This window comes from Pelophylax lessonae (genome assembly GCF_965119305.1).
Source record: "Pelophylax lessonae genome assembly, chromosome: 1".
In the NCBI taxonomy this organism is placed as follows: domain Eukaryota; kingdom Metazoa; phylum Chordata; class Amphibia; order Anura; family Ranidae; genus Pelophylax; species Pelophylax lessonae.
Window position 1 is genome coordinate 3,996,707 of NC_138768.1, and position 23,790 is coordinate 4,020,496.

The window sequence follows — 23,790 nt, forward strand, 5'->3', positions numbered from 1 at the left end:
ATACAATGCCGCATTCCGTCACTGCGCACACCGCACGTCTCCTATACAACGCTGCGTCTCGTCACTGTGCACACCGCACGTCTCCTATACAACGCTGCGTCTCGTCACTGTGCACACCGCACGTCTCCTATACAACGCCTCGTCCCGTCACTGCGCACACCGCACATCTCCTATACAATGCCGCATTCCGTCACTGTGCACACCGCACGTCTCCTATACAACGCTGCGTCTCGTCACTGTGCACACCGCACGTCTCCTATACAGCGCCGCATCCCGTCACTGCGCACACCGCACGTCTCCTATACAGCGCCACATCCCGTCACTGCGCACACCGCACGTCTCCTATACAACGTTGCGTCTCGTCACTGTGCACACCGCACGTCTCCTATACAGCGCCACATCCCGTCACTGCGCACACCGCACGTCTCCTATACAACGCCTCGTCCCGTCACTGCGCACACCGCACATCTCCTATACAACGCCGCATTCCGTCACTGCGCACACCGCACATCTCCTATACAACGCTGCATCCCGTCACTGCGCACACCGCACATCTCCTATACAACGCTGCGTCTCGTCACTGTGCACACCGCACGTCTCCTATACAGCGCCGCATCCCGTCACTGTGCACACCGCACGTCTCCTATACAACGCTGCGTCTCGTCACTGTGCACACCGCACGTCTCCTATACAGCGCCGCATCCCGTCACTGTGCACACCGCATGTCTCCTATACAACGCTGCGTCTCGTCACTGTGCACACCGCACGTCTCCTATACAGCGCCGCATCCCGTCACTGTGCACACCGCACGTCTCCTATACAACGCTGCGTCTCGTCACTGTGCACACCGCACGTCTCCTATACAACGCTGCGTCTCGTCACTGTGCACACCGCACGTCTCCTATACAACGCCACATCCCGTCACTGCGCACACCGCACGTCTCCTATACAGCCCCGCATCCCGTCACTGCGCACACCGCACGTCTCATATACAACGCCGCATCCCGTCACTGCACACACCGCACATCTCCTATACAACGCCGCATCCCGTCACTGCGCACACCGCACATCTCCTATACAACGCCGCATCCCGTCACTGCGCACACCGCACGTCTCCTATACAACGCCGCATCCCGTCACTGCGCACACCGCACGTCTCCTATACAACGCCGCATCCCGTCACTGCACACACCGCACGTCTCCTATACAACACCGCATCCTATCACTGCGCACACCGCACGTCTCCTATACAACGCCGCATCCCGTCACTGCGCACACCGCACGTCTCCTATACAACGCCGCATCCCGTCACTGCGCACACCGCACGTCTCCTATACAACGCTGCGTCTCGTCACTGTGCACACCGTACATTTCCTATAATAATCATCCAGCCAATCTGATTTCACCTGGAGGTGCGCAGTGATTTCATTGGACCTTGTAAAAAGGATGGCGCAGTTTAGTGTGTCCCCCACATGAAAACACTGCACCTGGAGCTCCCGCCTGTCACCCCCCAATACTGTATCTACTAATTTATTTATTTTAATATTTTTTTTAATATCAACCTAAAAATCCCCCAAATAATTCTAACAGAAGGAAAGTGTGATTGTGAATGAGTGCGACGATTCCGTGAGAATGATAATCATGGAGTGATCCCGGGAATAAGGGGAAAGCCGGGGGCTGAGTGTGGGGGGTGGGGGGGACTTATATTATCATTGTGTTACAAGTTGGAATTTCATTGTAACAAATAACAAGATTCTGTGTGACGCCACCATCTGCAGTGGCGCAGTACATATACAGTACGATTTTCCTGCCGTTGGGAAGTTTGGAGTTAATTCCTGACTTCCAGGAGGAGAGGGAAACGGGATCCCGTCCTCTCCATGTATAGGGCCCCCCCCCCCCCCCCGATCTGAGAAGAGATAAGAGGGGCCCATCCAGCCGCCACCATCAGTTCATGGCCGCCGCCACCATCAGTTCATGGCCACCGAGAGATAACAAAGTGCTGAGTGTGTGCCAGGAGCTGACGCTCTGAAGGTCAATGACTCATCACACAAGAATACTCCATATACAGTAATATATATATATATATATATATACACATACATACAGCATAACTGACATTCCATACAACAAAAATACTCCATATATATATATATTTACACTATATTGTCAAAAGTATTGGGACGCCTCCTTTACACACACATGACCTTTAATGGCATCCCAGTCTTAGTCCGTAGGGTTCAATATTGAGTTGGCCCACCCTTTGCAGTTTTAACAGCTTCAACTATTCTGGGAAGGCTGTCCACAAGGTTTAGGAGTGTCTATGGGAATGTTTGACCATTCTTCCAGAAGCTCATTTTTGAGGTCAGGCACTGATGTTGGATGAGAAGGCCTGGCTCGCAGTCTCCGCTCTTATTCATCCCAAAGGTGTTCTATTGGGTTGAGGTCAGGCCAGTCAAGTTCCTCCACCCCAAACTCGCTCATCCATGTCTTTATGGAATACAAATAAATAAATTATATATAATATATATACACACCATACTGTATACGGTACTGTGCAAAAGTTTTAGGCAGCAGAAATGCCTGAAAGTTAGAATTCTTATATTTTAATTCAGTTTTTTTTATTTTTATCAATTTACAAAATGCAAAGTGAGCGAACAGAAGAAAAATCAAATCAATACTTGGTGTGACCCCCCCCCCCCCTTTCCACCTGAACCGCAAGAGTTCCTTTACAATGTAAGGGGGGCTCTGCAGGCTCTGGTGTAAAGGGGAACTCTGATGTAAGGGAGTATCTGGTAACCAGAACCCCCCCCCCCCTTACATCATTGTTCCAGAGCCCCTCTTGCATCAGAGTCTGGTAAAGGGGGAACTTTGCAGAGGTGGCTTCCCCTGCGTCTCCTCCCTCCTCCTTGGCCAATAGCATGGCCTCTCCTTTCAGCCCATCGGGAAACGGGTCTCAGGACCCACTTCCTGATTGGCTGGGAGGAGGATCCGCGTGATAATAGCGAATATTCATTCGCTATTGTCACACAACTGGGTGGGCTCAGGGCGCCCCCAGTCCACCCTTTTTTGAAGCCTATTAAAGTCTCTGGCTCTAATCACGTGCTTAAAAAAAAAAAAAACAACCCCATTAGAATCCATGCGTCCGGCGCCCCACATGTAGATTAGGGGGCCGGACGCATGGGCAGGGGGGCGGCGCCCCCAATGCACCAGCCGCCACTGGTCTGTACCCAATAAGTTCACCAGACAGCCAGAAATTAACCTAAAATCTGTGTTTACAGATTTTCTCTCCAGTTCAAGGATGGTAGATCTCTAAGAGTGTAGAACTGCATATTTGCACCTATGGCTGTTGAGTCTGATTTTGCCATTGCAGGTGGTGTCTCACTGGTGCTTGAGTTTGCTGAAGTGCAGGGGCATACTGGGGCATACTGAGGCATACTGAGGCATACTGGGGCTGATGCTGAGGTACCACCTGACCTTGTTGTTGATTACCCAAAGGAGCATTACCCTGTTGTTAGAGGTGGGGGTTTCTGATTCTTCCAGTGACCTTCTTCGTCCACATCCAAAGCAGTGAGTGCGTCTTCCTGTATTGTTGAAATTCCCTCTTCCTCTCCAAGGCCTCCTTTCATCGGTCATATCTCTTCAAAAAAAGCAATGGAGGAATTCTCTAATAATACCACAAGGGACTTGTGATAAGCAGTATGAAACCACAATAAACTCCATCCTAATGGGTATTGCCCGACATGTTTCGCGGGATCTCAGCCGCTTCCTCAGGGTTTTTTTTTTTTAAGAGCGTTATCCTGTATGTTTATATAAAAGACTTGATTCCAAATATGATGCAACTCCTATGATAACATAGTTCCCATGGCAGCCTTATCCAAAGATGAGGAGGAAGGCAACAGACAAAGGTGAGCAGGCAACAAAAAAACGCCTCCCAGGCGGATATGGGAGCCCAGGGGGGATCCACAACATCCAAAAATTAATTTTTGGAGGGAAGGTCCTAACCAATTAGAGAGGCACAGATACACGGAGGCAGAGACCACTCAAAAAATATTCGAAGGGACCACAGCAGAACATTCATCCACAGACTCTTCCCCAAGAAGGAGGAGTTGTGGTGCAATAAACGTATTGGGGATGTGGATCCTCTATAGTCGTGGCCGGTCATATCTCTTCCCCTTGCTTGCCCAGGATCACAGTGCTGTAATCCTTTGTCACCAAAAAATGCCTTCTTAGGTGTTTTAAATTCAAAACAACCTGCTACATCCTTCTCCATTACCTTCATATCTTCCATATCCCACGTGGGATCGGGGCCAAATGCATCGTAGGCACTTGTGTCTCCCAGACAAAGTCCTCTAATCATACTCATTAGCCCCATCCCTAGGGAAAGGATTACTACTTCTCACAGCCTCTGTCCAGACCACTAACCCAAGGGATAGCATAGTAATAATTAGTTGATGACACTCTGCCTACATAATCTTTACAATCGTCTCCATAAATCGGAGGTGCATATTTGCTACATTGGGAGCCCATTTTCAACCAAGCCTTAAACACTCGAAAGGATGCGGGGAAGCCACCGTACCAAACGGCCTCTCCTTTTTCTATCCCTGACGCTTTTCCACTGCATGGAACCGAACGGTTCGGCTCTCAAAACAGTACCACCTCGATTGTGATTCCAAGAGGTACCATATCCCACAATCCTTTGCATGCAGTCACTACTAGCCACTGATTGGTCAGAGAATCCCACCCACCCCGTTGTTATCCCACCCGCTTAACTTTAGTACTACTTTAGTGGAAAATCAAACCATACCGTACTGTACCGAACCGTTCCAACACCGTACCATGGGGTACCAGCAGTGGAAAAGCAAACCGGGCCAAGCAGGGCCAAGTAGAGCCGAGCCGGTTCTTGCAGTGGAAAAGTGCCATTTTGGTTGGGGGGCTTGTGGAACCCAGATTACCTTAGAGGGGTTGGGAGACTCCTTATCCAGATTCCCCGGCCCCTCTTATGTGCAAGTTGCCCTGTGTCTATTAGGGGCACAGGGTGACCAAGAACCCCAGTCGGGTCTGCACTAATCCCACTCGCTGTACAACTACCCCGGACTCAGCATTTGGTGTTACCCCGGTTATCCTGGGTTCTATATGTGTGGTTTGTGTTGGGGGAGTGAGGGGCTCTTTCACTTGGGACAATAATATTTCTGAACAGTATCCCTCAGGAAATATATGAAGATAAACATTTTCACTTTTCAAATTGCTAGATAGTTTGAGGTGGGGTGGGGTTTATTATTGTTAAGTGCCTGTATTCCATTGTTCTATTGTTTCTGTCTGCCTTGGGTTCAGGGCAACCATCAGAAATTTTGGGGCCCCTTACACAGCTTTAGGTCTGCCCCCCCCCCGGACCTGACCATCAACATTAACCCAGGGCCCCCCCACTGGCTGTTCCAACGAGTCCCATCCCATGTCCTCCTCCATCTCATGTCCTTTTCCATCCCATGCCCTCTTCCTTCTCCATCCCATCTCCCCAATCCCATGTCCTCCTCCTGCAGTCTCATCTCCTCCATCCCACGTACTCCTCCTCCAATCCCATCTCCTCTCCCTTGAACTGTGCACACTTCTTGGTTGCCGTGGCCCGGGCTCCTCCTGATGCTCAGGCCCCATACAGGTGTATCACCTGTACCCGCCTGATGGCAGCCCTGCTTGGGATTAACCTATTATGGGATGTATATGTGTATGTGGATTAGCTGCTAAAGGGGAGGGGGGATCGTCCCACAGTGTATATCTCTTTGTGCATGTGTTTGAATAAACAGTCTTTTATGCTTCTTACCACCCTACACTGATGTCTCGACAAGTGACTGGGTGGGCTAAGGGATCTTGGATCGTGCTGGTACCGGGCAAGGAAAGCTTATACGGCAGACATACTCTTCTTGAGTACAGGGTCCATCACATTGGTGGCAAGCGGTGGGATAGTACTTCCTTCCTGTGAACACGTTCCAAACCACCACCGAGATCTACGATTGGGATAGCAGACTTTGGTCACCCCAGCGGAGATATGGACCTGGCATCAGAGTTCCATGGGCTGCTGCGGATCACCCTTAAAGTAATCCCCAGGACTGTGTCTGCAGATCAATACCTGGAGATCAGGCAGCAGATTCAGGTGGAGGTCTGGATTGGAGCCCTCCAGGTTGCTGGTAAGCAAGGCCCGGAGTAAGGGAAGAAGAACCTAGACGGAGGGCCAACATGACAGGGTTAAAAGGGGGTTTGGAGTGGCAATTCAAGGAGGGTAAAAGGAAATAAGGGAAACTTACTGGATTGGTGGAGCGTAGGGAATAGGTGGGGCTTTAGGGCTCAAACAGTAGGAGGGTCCTGGAGAGGTCTTCAGTCACGAGAGAGACAGCATTGAAACAACTTATGCCCAGGTCTGCCTGCTGGGGGAAAGCAGGCTCCGGGCTTCTCCTGTAGCCCCTGTACGGCTACGCGTGCTGGCTGTTTGACTCTCTGGGGTCTAAGCAGCGCGGGGATTTTTTAGTCCCTCACCTCGACACAGCGTGATCGGCTAGGGAGGAATAGTCTGCAGAGCCTGCAGGGGGGTGAGTCTTCTTTGTTCTCTCTAACCTCCCCCCCCCCCTCCGCCCTCCGCATGGCGGGAACGGCAGGCGGACATTCGGCTGGGCCAGCGTGTGTGTGTTGTGGGGGCGGGAACTGGCCTGTGCCAGTGTCTCTAAACATCCGGAGTGCAGCGGTGCGGCTCCTTAGGCTGCATAACACTAGCTGGGGACAGAGCCCAGGCTAGTCTCTGGGCACTCTGCGGAGGACTGAGCGTGGGGCGGCCGGTGATGATGTCGGGATGGGGCAGAGCGAGGGCCCTGCGATGTCTCTGGCAGCAGATCGCTCGGTGGCTCCTGTGAGTGCACTGCAGATGGCGGACTGCATCATTACAGTGGAAGGGGATCGGTGACTTTGGAGGCGAGGACCCGGCGCTGTCAGCTTGGATCTGCGGCTGGTGGGGCTTAGTGTCCTGGGCAGCCTTGTGTGTAGGTTTTCTCTCTTCTTTTCTTACTGGGGATTATTTCAGGTTACTGGGGCAGTGGGTGGTGGTTTTCTAGGACCTATGCATTGTGTGGGGGATCAGTGTTTTCTTTAGAGGGTCGTGGTAACAGCCCGCAGGGGACGCCCTCTCAGCTAGGTCTGCAGACATTGCATTTATCGCTTGCATGGGTTTGGGCTATGCCCTGTCTCACGTGGGGTTTGTATTCCGGGTGGCGGGCTGAGGGGCATTTCTTGTCGGATCCGATTCCCACTATTAGTTTCGGTGACATGCATCATGGCGGCGCCTGGCGCTGTGTTGCTTGGGGGATGCCTGGGGCACAATTGGGCTGCACATTTGACCCGTTTTGCTGATTCGTGGGACATGCAGTGTTCGGGTGCTTCGGGGGGCCCTGTCTCAAGCGGGCGTTGGACATTGGAATAGAAAGGGTGAGTACTTGGTATTTTTCCGTTGATTCTGCGGGAACAGTGCAACCAGAACTAGGGTAAGTATGCCAAGCTCAAGGAAGACTACATGGGAAGGTAGATATTAGTGTTACACGCAGTTGCCATCTTTACTAGGGCGTGGGGGTGATGAACACGGAACACCGTTCCACATGGTTTTACGCTTTTTTGGGCCCCTGCGCAGCGGCCCGCCGGGTTTAGGGGTCATCTACGGGGTCACAATGTGTCTGGGGATCCTTAGGCCAACAGGGAGGAGTGTGCAGCAGGTGCCGCGGATGATTCTTTTGCGATGCGGTGAACCGGATCACTGTGCAGGTCCTTCGGTGGCCGGCGTTTGGGTTTAGGGTTCAGTCAGTTCGTGTGTCCTGCTTTTGTTCCTTTCCTGCAGGCTCTTGATGTTCTGCGGTTATGCCCGGGGGCCTTTTTTGATTTGGCCGAGCTGTCCACAGGACAGTCACTTGGGTCACATGGCCGGTCCAATTCTTACCCCTTGCTGGGACGGTTTCTAGGCCCCTCTTTTTGGGGTGTCGTCCTTAGTTGTGTACCTTAATGATTTAAAAAAAACAAAAAAAAAACCATGGTTGACTCATCGTTTATCTTGCCCGTGTGCTGTATCGTTTCAACTCCCCCCCCGGCAAGGTTCCGTGCAATGTTCGGTATATGTCGGACTCCATCCTATTACTTGCCGGTTCGACCGGGGAGTTCATCTTTGGTGGGCGTGATGGCTAGGTGCTTGCAGCCTGGCCTTGCCACGGCGGGGGTTTGCCTTCTTGTCCTTTTTTGCAATTTTTTAATTCCTTGCAGGGAGGGTTGCGCCCACTGCACCAGGGATTCTCTATGTATCCTTGGTGGGTCTTTTGCAGGTCTGGCTATGTTTTTGGGTGCACTGCCTTGCAGGTTCGTGCGTGGAGGGGAGCATTGGTAGTGCCTTTGTTTTGTCTGGACTGGGGATCCTTCCCTGGTCCTAGTTTGGGGGGTGGTGGCTTCTCCCACCTGTTCTGCGGGTGACCACTGTTTCATTCCTTAGTTTTCATTTGCCACTTTTTATGCTTTCTAGGCATTGTACTCAACCCGGGGCCATGGACGGCGGCCCTGCGGAGTATACACTCTTTGCCTTGCTAGGCTCTGCGGGGGACAATCATTAGAGCAGTGCCGTTGCTTACAGCGGTTTCCGTTCCGTTGGCCACACCAGAGTTTGCTGGTTCCATCCTGCATACCGCATTCATACAATGGTTGGGTCGGCATGATTAGGGGAGGCTTCCAGCATTTTCATCTGGTATGGTTCGTGGGGAGCAGCGTGTCATGGTGGGCAACTATTGGGTGTTGGGACTCTTTCCCCGGGCCTCCATGAGGGGTGGGGGTTTCCTACCAGTTCCCAGGGAGGGTTTTTCTCCATTATGCTTGCTGCCGTTTTGGCGATTGTTTTGGTAATCCGCAGGCCTGTTTTAATTGGGTTACTGAGGTCGCTGTGGTTGCAAGTGCCAGAGTTTCGGCATCTTCTCCTCTATGGTTTCCCTCATTGTGCCATATTGTTCTGTCTCGCTTGTATATCGATGCCTTTTCACGCCTCACCTACGCCTGGTGGTACTAGCTCTCAGGTGTGTGTCTTTCTCGGTTTCCGTGAGCCCAGGTTTGGGGGGTGGCATCGGGCAGTCAGGGTCCTTGGTGGGGACCGGGGGGGTATCTTGCTTGGACTGTCAGAGACGCTGGAGCTGATTTGTAATCGGTCGGCAGCATTTCTGGTCAGTTTCCCGGGTGGAGTGAGAGTGTTCATTGGGTTTCATGGGGTGGGGGTGGTGTTGTCCATGCGGACCAGGTCCTTCTCTACTTTTGCTAATTTTGGGCAGTCATGGTCCTGCTCGGGTCTGTGACTGCTGAGACAGCGTGGAGCTCTTGGCCCTGCGACTTATAAAGGGTTTACTCGGGGCGGTTGTTTTATTCCTGGCCTTCGCGGGGGCCGTTTCTATTGTGAACGTCCTTTGTAGCGTGCATTGGAGGATGGCGGTTCAGCACCTTAGGTTGTGGTGTGGTTTCAGGCGGCTGGCATGTTGCATTGTTACCAGTGGTTAGTGCCCCTTAACGTGGCAGGCCAGTTTGCAGAACCCGGTAGCTCGCTCTGGTGCTTCGGCCTGGGGGCATACTGGGTTTACAAAGTGAACGCGGGTGGCGGGCATGTTTTGTGCGGATCTGGGTTCCGATGCCCATCCTGCGTTGGGGGTTACCTCTTTGTTTATGCGTACTTGAGTCCACCAATGACGGGAACACATCCATTCCAGGGTATCAACATGTCTTGTCCCTGGCGTTTGGGGTCTTTGGAGGCGGGCACAATCACAGGCCATGTTTATCAGTTCATCGACCCCTCTAAGGGATGGCGTCCACTGTGGAATGCCAGTTAAGGGGGGTTACCAGGGGGTGTCAGGCTGTGGCGGCTGCACCCAATATCTCTAGGATATTTCAGGGTGGGGCAATTACAGCGGCTTTATTTACTTGTGGTCATAGAGGGCGGTCCGGGTATCGCTGGTCGTGTGTTGCCCCGATCTGTTTCGATTTTGGTAGGGGAGAGCCTTCTTTTCATTTTGGCACACCTAGTACTTTGGGTGCTTGGTTGTGATCCCAACCCCCCCCCCCCTTTTTTGGTTTCGCTGTTTCAAGGGGCATTCCTTTGTTTTGGGGGGCTAGGTAGTGCCTGCGCGGCTGTGGGAAACAAAAACTTTGGGTTTTCGGCATTAGGAGGTGCTGTTGCTGGCGGGGTGCGCCTTAAGTCCGGTGGTACATTTCAAACTTGCGCTGCTGGGCAGTTGGGGTCATGGCAGGGGTTCCAGGAACATGGTGTTGACCAAGCTCATGGTGGGGCCTCATCTCAGGCACAGAGTCCCATGGGTGGTCTGGTTCGGTCCAGACCTACCGGGTTGCATAGGTGCCAGGGGCCCATGGTCAGTGTAGAATTGTCCCAGGGGCGGCGTTCTGCGTCTGGGGGAAAGAATCTACTTTAATGGTACCGCATACCCCGTAGTTGGGGGAGGTGGTCTCATTGAGGATCTGGCAAACCATTCTTTTATCTGGATTGGTCTTGACTGTTTTGGCCATTAGGTGATTTCAGGTTTTGTTTAATAACAGGCCGAACCGGCCGTTTTATCCTTTTGAGGGGGAATGTTCTCCACAAGGGAGTGCCGGGAGGGTTGTGCGGCCGTGTGGTGGGAGAGTTTTTCCTCAATTCCTGGGCCTCCTCGGAGCTACTGACAGGTTACCGGCACACGAGGGGGACGATGTTGGGGGTCTTTTCTCCATGTCGGAGCTGATGGGGGTCTTCCTATACGTTTTCTACTTCCTTGTTTCTCCTTCCCTGCTCCCTCTCTTTCATGGTCATAGACGGTAACACATACTCATTGGGCGTGACTCCATTAGTTGATAGTTACAAAGGGTGTGGGTGATATCTCTTCGGAGTCGGTTATCGTGGTGAGTGGGGGTGGTCTGGGGGTCAGACCCGGGAGTTGGAGTAGGACACCTGATGGTAATTATGTGGCGATGGTGTTCACCGGTTCACAAGGTGTATTGATGGGTAAAGGGCGAGCAGAGAGCCCTGCGGGTGTGGTGGTGCGCTCAAACACGAGGTGTCATGTTTGTGCGCCGGTGGCGGGGTACAAGGTCCTTGTATGTGCTTTATTTGATAAATAAAAATTGGTAGGGACCCGTCTTGGGTACGGCTCCCTGTGGTTTGTCTGGGTTGTACCTGCTAATAGTGGTGTTGTCTCCGAGTCGGTGTTTTGCGTCTGGAGGCCTACGTTTGGTTAAGCAGGTACGTGACCGTACGGCTCCCTGTGGTTTGTCTGGGTTGTACCTGCTAATAGTGGTGTTGTCTCCGAGTCGGTGTTTTGCGTCTGGAGGCCTAAGTTTGGTGAAGCAGGTACGTGAAGTAGTGGTGCCTACAAGGACCTTGGGGGCTCCAGATTTCAGAATGTACTTACTGTTGCTGGTATGATTTATATATGTTATTTATACAATTTGGTTTAATAAAAGGCTGCTTTGGCCATTAAACTCCAATTATGGTGTCCAGTGTTTTACTTGGGTAAAGAAATAAGGTAGATTGTTGGTCAAGCAGTTCACAGAGACAAAATCATCTTTTATACCCTAGTCATGCACCAGGGCAATTGCTTTCCAACCCCGGGGCAACGGGCCAGTGGCCAATGGGAGTTGCGGATGGCATTCCTGGGAGAGCGGCCCCAGGAGCGATGGGTATCCGATTTGGACAGGCTGGTCCAGCAGGAGATAGAGCTGGACAATCAGTATCGCGCTCTGAAATGGCAAGCAGAGCCGGAATATTTAGAAGAGACAACCGAATGCTCTTCGGAGGGATATGACTTTGGCAGCCCTGGATTGCTGTGGGAGAGCCTTACAGATGTGTTTGTGTTTGGCGATGAAGGGGAACCTACCCTTGAGGACCTATGAGAATACAGAGAGGTTATGCTCGTTGTCGCTGGGGTCTCAAGAGTTTAAATCTGATCTAGAACACTTGTTAAGGAAAGGGCATACAGGAAACTGCTAGAACACGTTCAGCAGCATGCCTTAGAATCGGCAGCGGAAATTCTGGAGATTTCTGTCCCCAAAGCGGAAGTGCTGACAACAGGGCTGGCTCAAGACATTGTGCTGCCTGGGTCCGAGAATGAAATGCTGCCCCCCCCCCAAAAAAAAAAATTCACGCCCTCCAAGATGCCCCCACATTCTATAGGACTATGAAAGCAGTCAAAGGGGTGTGAGTGTGTACAGAGCAGTAGACACTGGGCAGATGAGCGCACCAGACTTTCTACTGTCTATAGTGCCACAGTGCCCTGCAGGGCTGCGGGCATGGTACAGGAGACTGAGGTGCTGCGGGCATGGTACAGGAGAATGAATGCAGGGCTGCGGGCATGGTACAGGAGAATGCAGTGCTGCGGGCATGGTACAGGAGAATGCGGGGCTGTCAGCATGGTACAGGAGAATGTGGGGCTGCAGGCATGGTACAGGAGAATGCGGGGCTGCAGGCATGGTACAGGAGAATGCGGGGCTGCAGGCATGGTACAGGAGAATGCGGGGCTGCGGGCATGGTACAGGAGAATGCGGGGCTGCGGGCATGGTACAGGAGAATGCAGTGCTGCGGGCATGGTACAGGAGAATCCAGTGCTGCGGGCATGGTACAGAAGAATGCGGGGCTGCGGGCATGGTACAGGAGAATGCGGGGCTGTCAGCATGGTACAGGAGAATGCGGGGCTGTCAGCATGGTACAGGAGAATGTGGGGCTGCAGGCATGGTACAGGAGAATGCGGGGCTGCAGGCATGGTACAGGAGAATGCGGGGCTGCGGGCATGGTACAGGAGAATGCGGGGCTGCGGGCATGGTACAGAAGAATGCGGGGCTGCGGGCATGGTACAGGAGAATGCGGGGCTGTCAGCATGGTACAGGAGAGTGCGGGGCTGCGGGCATGGTACAGGAGAGTGCGGGGCTGCGGGCATGGTACAGGAGAATGCGGGGCTGAGGGCATGGTACAGGAGAATGCGGGGCTGAGGGCATGGTACAGGAGAATGCAGTGCTGCAGGCATGGTACAGGAGAATGCAGTGCTGCAGGCATGGTACAGGAGAATGCAGTGCTGCAGGCATGGTACAGGAGAATGCAGTGCTGCAGGCATGGTACAGGAGAATGCAGTGCTGCAGGCATGGTACAGGAGAATGCGGGGCTGCGGGCATGGTACAGCAGAATGCAGGGCTGCGGGCATGGTACAGGAGAATGCAGTGCTGCGGGCATGGTACAGGAGAATCCAGTGCTGCGGGCATGGTACAGAAGAATGCGGGGCTGCGGGCATGGTGCTGGAGAATGCGGGGCTGCGGGCATGGTACAGGAGAATGCGGGGCTGTCAGCATGGTACAGGAGAGTGCGGGGCTGCGGGCATGGTACAGGAGAGTGCGGGGCTGCGGGCATGGTACAGGAGAATGCGGGGCTGCGGGCATGGTACAGGAGAATGCGGGGCTGAGGGCATGGTACAGGAGAATGCAGTGCTGCAGGCATGGTACAGGAGAATGCAGTGCTGCAGGCATGGTACAGGAGAATGCAGTGCTGCAGGCATGGTACAGGAGAATCCAGTGCTGCGGGCATGGTACAGGAGAATCCAGTGCTGCGGGCATGGTACAGAAGAATGCGGGGCTGCGGGCATGGTACAGCAGAATGCAGGGCTGCGGGCATGGTTCGGGAAAATGCAGGGCTGCGAGCATGGTACGGGAGAATGCAGGGCTGTGGGCATGGTACAGGAGACGGACATGGTACAAGAGAATGCGGGGCTGTGGGCATACTACAGGAGATGCAGTGCTGTGGGCATGTACCATGCCTGCAGCACTGCATCTTCTGTAGTATGCCTGCAGCCCCGCATAATGACAGGTAGTGTGCAGTCTCACTTACCTGTTCCTAAAGGGCTCTTTAGAATTTAAAAATGGCGCTGCCCGGCGCCACACGTCAACACGTCCGCGGCCGGCCTGACATGCATACTGCGCCGCCGCTGCTGCTCGGGAAAGCTAACGCATGTTCGGCTATTCCCGGAAATAGCCGAACATTTACGGGCTTTGCCGAGCAGGGGCGCATGCGCAGTGTGCATGTCGGGCCAGCCGCGGACCTTTTTTTTTTTTTTTTTTTTGCGATAGGCTTAGAAGTAAAGAGGCGGCCGGGGGCCGCCCCTCTCTAAATGCCGCCTGGGACCCATGGTAGAGCCGGCCCTGGCTGACAACAGGGCAGAGCTCTGCTAGCTTCTGCCCAGCACCAGTAACATCTTCTGGGTTCCACAGACAGGAGATGGTGAATCTCGATCCCCAGACACCACCAGAGACTGGGGATTTATTAGACTTTTCTTCTGAGGAGGAAGAATCTGGTGAGCCTTCAGCAGAAGAGCCGACTTCAGAGCATGGCGCTGTTAATCTCTGCATACAACAATCGGCGGCCCTGAAGGATTTGTGCAAGGCCACCGAAGTTTCACTTCCCAGTGGAACAGCTGGCAGCTGGGCAGAACGTTACCGGCCTCTGCCCACAACTAACAGAAGATGGATTTCCTGTGGTAGTGGATTGGACTTTGATTTCCACTTACACAACCCCAGAAAAAGGTCTGGCATTGGGACAGGAGGATGTCAGCCTTGCTGTACAATCACTGGGGGATTTTCATCTAGAAAAAGTGGATGGAACTACGTTCTCCACCTGGATACCCCAGGGATGCCGGCAGTTGGCCCAGATCCCCAACAGCATGACGGAGTGATCCCAGCCACCCTGTCCTCTCTCCAGCGGCTAAAAGGACTCCAGAGAGAAGCGCCAGTCCACACTTCTCCCCGGCAGGGGTTGTGTTCAACGAGAGAGGCAGAGGTTGGCTGGGTGAGTAACGCTCTGTTCCGGACAATTTTGTTTGGGGGACTGGAATTAAGGACTAACTTTGAAGTCAACCCGTTTGGGGTCTCCTCCTGTGTTCGTCTCCTTCCGAAGGGGAAGAAATGTGTCACGCGCAGAGTGCAGGGGTCAGGAGTGTGTCACGCGCAGGGGCCAGGAGTGTGTCACGCGCAGAGTGCAGGGGCCAGGAGTGTGTCACGCGCAGAGTACAGGGGTCAGGAGTGTGTCACGCGCAGAGCGCAGGGGCCAGGAGTGTGTCACGCGCAGAGTACAGGGGTCAGGAGTGTGTCACGCGCAGAGCGCAGGGGCCAGGAGTGTGTCACGCGCAGAGTACAGGGGCCAGGAGTGTGTCACGCGCAGAGTGCAGGGGCCAGGAGTGTGTCACGCGCAGAGTACAGGGGTCAGGAGTGTGTCACGCGCAGAGCGCAGGGGCCAGGAGTGTGTCACGCGCAGAGTGCAGGGGTCAGGAGTGTGTCACGCGCAGAGTGCAGGGGTCAGGAGTGTGTCACGCGCAGAGTGCAGGGGCCAGGAGTGTGTCACGCGCAGAGGGCAGGGGCCAGGAGTGTGTCACGCGCAGAGGGCAGGGGCCAGGAGTGTGTCACGCGCAGAGGGCAGGGGCCAGGAGTGTGTCACGCGCAGAGTACAGGGGTCAGGAGTGTGTCACGCAGAGGTATTTAAGGCACCGAGTGCAGTGGCCAAGAGTAAGTCGAGATCAAAGTGCAGGGGTCAAGGCATAAATACTTATTTGCTATGGTCGTCAGCACCATCTAGTGGACATAATGATGTTTTCCTGATTCCCTGTATTCTGTATGAATGAAAAACTTTTGACCTGGAGAGCAAATAGCTTCATAACATTCGTTTTTGCCTCCATTTGCACAGAATGAATGTGCTTTTTTTTTTTTTTTTTTTTTGCAGGATGAATGGCTCTGGAAATATTTTGTAAATCAATGTAAATCCAGCATTTGTGATCTGTGTGTATGTTCTTCCTGTTTCCTGGTCACTTGATCCCCATAACGGGATTAGTAGATAATAGAAGGTGTAATGAAGTCCATGTGACGGGGTGGGGGTGGGAATAGATTGTGTGGTAGGTGAGGGCACGGAAGATGGCGGCACACTGCAGTGAAGTTAAAAATCTTAAGACAACAAAGCAGAACCCCCGTCCTGACCAGGAGGACATTAATGGCATGAACATGAGACCGACCCAACATCCATGTATGGGGGAGGGGCTGGTTTAGGGTTATATTTTCTTCTTGCTGTCTCTTTTGTATATGATTTGAATTATTTATTCTTATGCATTTTGGATGTTATGTGATGCTTCTTGTTTAAATAAAATACTTTTTGATACTTTTCTATATGTTGGGTTGGTCTCATGTCATTAATGTCCTCCTGGTTGGGACGGGGTTCTGCTTTATTGTTGATTTTTACCTTCACTGCAGCGTGCCGCCATCTTCTGTGCTTTGCATTGTTGGGTGGCGAGGCGGAGTGATCGCCTCCAGTGGTCAGCAACCTATTGATTGGCTGAGTGGTTGGATCTGTGATCTGTAATCCGCTCTGTATGGAGGATAATAACTGGACGCCTCCTTCATAGGACATCTATCCCCCCTGTACTGCACTATACAATGTCTCTCATGGGGGCGCCATTCCAGTCACTGAACAATCACAATATTCAGCTTATAATTGTTAACTCCGGTGTCCCCCCCCCCCCCGGTGTCTGGTACATGGTGCGCACATCCCCCCCCCCCAGTGTCTGGTACACGGTGCGCACATCCCCCCCCCCCCAGTGTCTGGTACATGGTGCGCACATCCCCCCCCCCCAGTGTCTGGTACATGGTGCGCACATCCCCCCCCCCCCCCCCCAGTGTCTGGTACACGGTGCGCACATCCCCCCCCCCAGTGTCTAGTACACGGTGCGCACATCCCCCCCCCCCAGTGTCTGGTACACGGTGCGCAGATCCCCCCCCCAGTGTCTGGTACACGGTGCACACATCCCCCCCCCCCCAATGTCTGGTACACGGTGCGCACATCCCTCCCCCCCCCCCCCAGTGTCTGGTACATGGTGCACAGATCCCTCCCCCCCCCAGTGTCTGGTACACGGTGCGCACATCCCTCCCCCCCCAGTGTCTGGTACACGGTGCACACATCCCCCCCCAGTGTCTGGTACATGGTGCGCACATCCCTCCCCCCCCCCAGTGTCTGGTACACGGTGCGCACATCCCTCCCCCCCCCCCAGTGTCTGGTACACGGTGCGCACATCCCTCCCCCCCCAGTGTCTGGTACACGGTGCACACATCCCCCCCCAGTGTCTGGTACATGGTGCGCACATCCCTCCCCCCCCCCAGTGTCTGGTACACGGTGCGCACATCCCTCCCCCCCCCAGTGTCTGGTACACGGTGCGCACATCCCTCCCCCCCCAGTGTCTGGTACACAGTGCGCACATCCCCCCCCCCCAGTGTCTGGTACACGGTGCACACATCCCCCCCCAGTGTCTGGTACACGGTGCGCACATCCCCCCCCCCCCAGTGTCTGGTACACGGTGCGCACATCCCCCCCCCCAGTGTCTGGTACACGGAGCGCACATCCCCCCCCCCCCAGTGTCTGGTACATGGTGCGCACATCCCCCCCCCAGTGTCTGGTACACGGTGCGCACATCCCCCCCCCAGTGTCTGGTACACGGTGCGCACATCCCCCCCCCCCCCCAGTGTCTGGTACACAGTGCGCACATCCCCCCCCCCCCAGTGTCTGGTACACAGTACACATATTCCCCCAGGGTCTGGTACACGGTGCGCACATCCCCCCCCCCCCCAGTGTCTGGTACACAGTACACATATTCCCCCAGTGTCTGGTACATGGTGCACACATCCCCCCCCCCCCAGTGTCTGGTACACGGTGCGCACAAGTGTCTGGTACACGGTGCGCACATCCCCCCCAGTGTCTGGTACACGGTGCGCACATCCCCCCCCCCCCAGTGTCTGGTACACGGTGCGCACATCCTCCCCCCCCCCCCAGTGTCTGGTACACGGTGCGCACATCCTCCCCCCCCCCAGTGTCTGGTACACAGTGCGCACATCCCCCCCCCAGTGTCTGGTACACAGTACACATATTCCCCCAGTGTCTGGTACACGGTGCGCACATCCTCTCTCCCCCCCCCCCCCAGTGTCTGGTACACGGTACACATATTCCCCCAGTGTCTGGTACATGGTGCACACATCCCTCCCCCCCCCCCCAGTGTCTGGTACACGGTGCGCACATCCCTCCCCCCCCCAGTGTCTGGTACACGGTGCGCACAAGTGTCTGGTACACGGTGCGCACATCCCCCCCAGTGTCTGGTACATGGTGCACACATCCCCCCCCCAGTGTCTGGTACACGGTGCGCACATCCCCCCCCCCCAGTGTCTGGTACATGGTTCACACATTCCCCCCCCCCCCAGTGTCTGGTACATGGTGCACACATTCCCCCCCCCCCCCCAGTGTCTGGTACACAGTGCGCACATCCTCTCCCCCCCCCCAGTGTCTGGTACACGGTGCGCACATCCTCTCCCCCCCCCCCCCCCCCAGTGTCTGGTACACGGTACACATATTCCCCCAGTGTCTGGTACACAGTACACATATTCCCCCAGTGTCTGGTACACGGTGCGCACGTCCTCTCCCCCCCCCCCAGTGTCTGGTACGCGGTGCGCACATCCTCTCCCCCCCCCCCGTGTCTGGTACACGGTGCGCACATCCCTCCCCCCCCCCCCAGTGTCTGGTACATGGTGCACACATCCCTCCCCCCCCCCCAGTGTCTGGTACACGGTGCGCACATCCCTCCCCCCCCCCCAGTGTCTGGTACATGGTGCACACATCCCTCCCCCCCCCCCAGTGTCTGGTACATGGTGCACACATCCCCCCCCCCCAGTGTCTGGTACATGGTGCACACATCCCCCCCCCCAGTGTCTGGTACACGGTGCGCACATCCCTCCCCCCCCCCCCCAGTGTCTGGTACACGGTGCCCACATCTCTCCCTTCCCCCCCATCCCCCAGTACCAGTAATAACTCTCTGAATTGGTTTGCAGGAATTGGGAAGTACATAGCGTTGGACTTTGCCCGGAGGAACGGCCGGGTCATCTTGGCGTGTCGCAGTCAGGAACGCGGTCAGAAGGCGGTGGAAGAGATTCAGAGGGAGACGGGGAACCGGAATGTGGTCCTGGAGATCCTGGACACCAGCAGCATGTCCTCCGTCCGGGCCTTCGCTGACCGCATACTGCGAAATGAGAAGAAACTGGATATCCTGGTGAATAACGCCGGAGCGTCAGGTACAGATATATGGCGCGGTGACCCCGGGATGGGAGGGTAAAAACCCCTCCCCATGTATAAAATTTTTACTTTTATTGATTCCCTTTTCTAGAAGAATTAAAAACCTGAAACCATTTCCTGGATCAATAAATCACCGGCATACTTCACCACTCCAACACTAAACCAAGGTTTGGCCAAGAGTTCCACTAAGGTGATGGGTCGTATCAGTCAAGTGAAATCTTTCAAAATAATCACTACTTTTCCAATAATCACATGATCAATCCCCAGGCTGTCATTGGAAACACTGCCTACCAATCAGGCTTGCACCTCCGGTGCAGTAGGTCCTTAGGAAGCACCTTGTCCTGCTTACCCCGGACACAGGTGGTCAGACACTATAGCTGGCTTCTGTGTTCTTCACCTATGGAAAGACCCCGTTCCCATAAGGCAAGCAGGCCTACCGGTGCTCGGCTGCCCCCAGGTCTAATACACAATGCCATAGTGCCTGGCCACCACACCGGGGCAGGCAAGAACTGAGCGTGGCAGACAGACAGAGCAGTTCAATGACGGTCCAGGTACAAGGCAGGCAGATTTCGGGGGAATAGTTATTATCCAATCCGAGGTCATACACAGGGAAATCCATTTGGGAAGACAGACAGGGGGGCTTGATCAGATATTCCACACGTTATCACTCTCTATCATAAGCATGAGACTGCAGGCTTGGCTGGCTTATATCAGGTTTGGTCTCCACCCAGAGACCGATCACATTACTCACCTTGCTGGTGGATATAGAGTCGGGTAGAAACCAGGATGCCGGAACTGGAATTAGGAGCGCTAAACAAACCAACTTTTGTTGAATTTGCATATCTCAATACAAAAAGCAAAAATTCCCCTAACATTGGGACTTTTCCGTCACATCAGTTACATAGTATATATATAGAGAGAGAGAAAGGTTCATAAAAACAAATTTTATTGGAACATCACTAGATAAAAGAAACATGAAATCAGTGTGTACATGGTATGAACAGCTATTTCAAAAGAGTTATCAATTGATTTGCATTTTAATGAGTGAAATAAATATTTGACCCCTTCACAGAACATGATTTAGTAGTTGGTGGCAAAGCCCGTGTTGACAATCACAGAGGTCAGACGTTTCTTGTAGTTGGCCACCAGGTTTGCACACATCTCAGGAGGGATTTTATCACACTCCTCTTTGCAGATCCTCTCCAAGTCATTAAGGTTTCGAGGCTGATGTTGGTAACTCCAACCTTCAGCTCCCTCCACATATTTTCTATGGGTTTAAGGTCTAGAGTCTTGCTAGGCCACTCCAGGACCTTAATGTACTTCTTCTTGGGTCACTCCTTTGTTTCCTTGGTCATTTTGTTTTGGGTCATTATCATGCTGGAATACCCACCCACGTCCCATTTTCAATGCCCGGGCTGAGGGAAGGAGGTTCTCACTCAAGATTTGATGGTACATGGCCCCGTCCATCGTCCCCTTTAAGGGGGTGAAGTTGTCCCCTTAGCAGAAAAACACACCCAAAGCATGTTTCCACCTCCATGTGTAACAGTGGGGATGGTGTTCTTGGGGTCATAGGCAGCATTCCTCCTCCTCTTCCAAACACGACGAGTTGAGTTGATGCCAAAGAGTTTGATTTTGGTCTCATCTGACCACAACACTTTCACCCAGTTCTCATCTGAATCATTCAGATGTTCATTAGCAGACATCAGACGGGCTGTACATGTGATTTCCTGAGCAGGGGGACCTTGCGGGGGCTGCAGGATTTCAGTCCTTCACGGTGTAGTGTGTTACCAATTGTTTCCTTGGTGACGATGGTCCCAGCTGAGATCATTGAGAAGATTCTCCTGTGTAGTTCTGGGCTGATTCCTCACCGTTCTCCATCATCATTGAACCTCCATGAGGTGAGATCTTCCATGGAGCCCCAGACTGAGGGAGACTGACAGTTATTTTCTGTTTCTTCCATTTACGAATAATCGCACCAACTGTTGTCACCATCTCACCAAGCTGCTTGGCGATGGTCTTGTAGCCATTCCAGCCTTGTGTAGGTCTCCAATCTTCTCCCTGACATCCTTGGACAGCTCTTTGGTCTTGGTCATGGTGAAGAGTTTGGAATCTGATTGTGTGGACAGGTGTCTTTTATACAGGTAGCAAGCTGAGATTAGGAGCACTCCCTTTAAGAGAGTCCTCCTAATCTCAGACTGTTACCTGTATAGAAGATACCAGAAATCTGCTGATTGATAGGGGATCAAATACGTATTTCACTCATTAAAATGCAAATCTATTTATAATTTTTCTGAAATGCGTTTTTCTGGATATTTTTGTAGTTATTCCGTCTCTCACTGGTAAAATAAACCGACCAATAAAATTTATAGACCGATCATTTCTTTGTCAGTGTGGCAAACGTACAAAATCAGCAGGGGGTTAAATACTTTTTTCACTCACTGTACATCTTCTTCATCAGGGGTATCATTTATAATCAATCAAATGGTATTATCGATAGATATTCAATGCTTCATCTAAAAACAAAATTTGAAAGTTCTGCTCTTCGGCCCAATCTTCAGAGTAGTGTGTATCACTGTACTTTAAAGACAGATACTGGGGGGGGGGGGGGGCTCCACCTATAAGAGGGAAATGGGTAACCCTGAGGCCTTGAAGACTCCATTCTGCACCCAGAAATCAGTCCTGGGCAATGAAAGCCAAAGTATGAGAGTAAAGAGAGCCCCAATTCTGTGGTAACATAGCTGTAGTCAGGCTTGCAAGATCGAAGAATGTTGTATCTTCCAGTAAGGATACACGACAGAAAACGGACAGGCAGAGCGGTTCAATGACAATTCAGGTAAAAAGGAGTTCAGAGAAAAGTCGTTATCCGATCCGAGGTCATACACAGGGAAATCCAATCTAACTAGATATTACACACTTTATCACTCTCTATCACCAGCATGAGACTGCAGGCTTGGCTGGCTTATATCGGGTTTGGTCTCCACCCAGAGACCGACCACATTACTCACCTTGCAGGTGGACACAGAGACAGGGAGAATGGCACAGCCAGAACCGGGATGCTGAAATGGGGAGCAGGAAAGCTAGACACAACACAACTTTTGTTGAATTTGAATACCTTAATACAAAAAGCAAAAATTCCCCTAATATTGGGACTTTTCCGGCAGCTCAATCACATACTAAGTAGAGAGTAAAGTTCATAAAAACGAATTTTATTGGTACATCACTAGATAAAAGAAACACGAAAACAGTGTGTACATGGTATGAACAACAATTGATACACCAGCTGTAAGAGATAATGATACAATATGGCTTCCTCCACCCGACGCGTTTCAAAGAATATACATCTCCTTCATCAGGGGTATGAGAGGTATCATTAATAATCAATTAAATAGTGTTCTAGATAGACATTTAATGTTTCATCTAAAAACAAGGTTTGAAAGTTATGGTCTTTTGCCCAACCTTCAGAGTAGTGTGTATCATTGTGCTTTAAAGACAGATACTGGGGGAAAGGGCTCAACCCATAAGAGACTAACACTGAGGCCTTGAAGACTCAATTCTGCACCCAGAAATCATTCCTGGGCAATGAAAGCCAAAGCATGAGAGTAAAGAGAGAGAGAGCCTCAATTCTGTGGTAACATAGCTGTAGTCAGGCTTGCAAGATAGAAGAATGTTGTGTCTTCCAGTAAGAATACACGGCAGAAAATGGACAGGCAGTGCGGTTCAATGACAATTCAGGTAAAAAGCAGGAAGAGTTCAGAGAAAAGTTGTTATCCGATCCGAGGTCATACACAGGGAAATCCAATCTAACTAGATATTACACACTTTATCACTCTCTATCACCAGCATGAGACTGCAGGCTTGGCTGGCTTATATCGGGTTTGGTCTCCACCCAGAGACCGACCACATTACTCACCTTGCAGGTAGACACAGAGACAGGGAGAATGGCACAGCCAGAACCAGAATGCTGGAATGGGGAGCAGGAGAGCTAGACACAACACAACTTTTATTGAATTTGAATACCTTAATACAAAAAGCAAAAATTCCCCTAATATTGGGACTTTTCCGGCAATTCAATCACATACTAAGTAGAGAGTAAAGTTCATTAAAGCAAATTTTATTGGTACATCATTAGATAAAAGAAACATGAAAACAGTGTGTAAATGGTATGATACACCAACTGTGAGAGATAATGATGATACAATATGGCTTTCTCCACCCGACGCGTTTCAGAGACTACATCTCCTTCATCAGGGATATGAGAGGTATCCTTGATAATCAATCAAATAGTGTTCTAGATAGACATTCAATGTTTCAATTAAAAACAAAGTTTGAAAGTTCTGCTCTTCAGCCCACCCTTCAGAGTAGTGTGTATCATTGTGCTTTAAAGACAAATACTGGGAGGAGGGAGGGGGGGGGGGGGGGCTCAACCTCAACCCATAAGAGGCTAACACTGAGGCCTTGAAGACTCAATTCTACACCCAGAAATCGGTCCTGGGCAATGAAAGCTGTAGTATGAGAGTAAAGAGGGAGAGCCTCAATTCTGTGGTAACATAGCTGTAGTCAGGCTTGCAAGATAGAAGGAGAAGAACGCTATATCTTCCAGTAAGGATACACGGCAGAAAATGGACAGG

At 52.3% G+C, this 23,790-nt stretch overlaps 1 protein-coding gene across 1 annotated transcript in view; it reads left to right on the forward strand.

Moving 5' to 3' along the window:
* LOC309544445 (retinol dehydrogenase 14-like) overlaps positions 1-23,790 on the forward strand; it is a 31,409-nt gene that overhangs the window by 2,251 nt on the left and 5,368 nt on the right. The window contains exon 3 of the mRNA XM_082243358.1: positions 18,922-19,161. Coding sequence (XP_082099484.1) covers positions 18,922-19,161 — 240 coding nt within the window. The remainder of the gene's footprint in view (positions 1-18,921; positions 19,162-23,790) is intronic.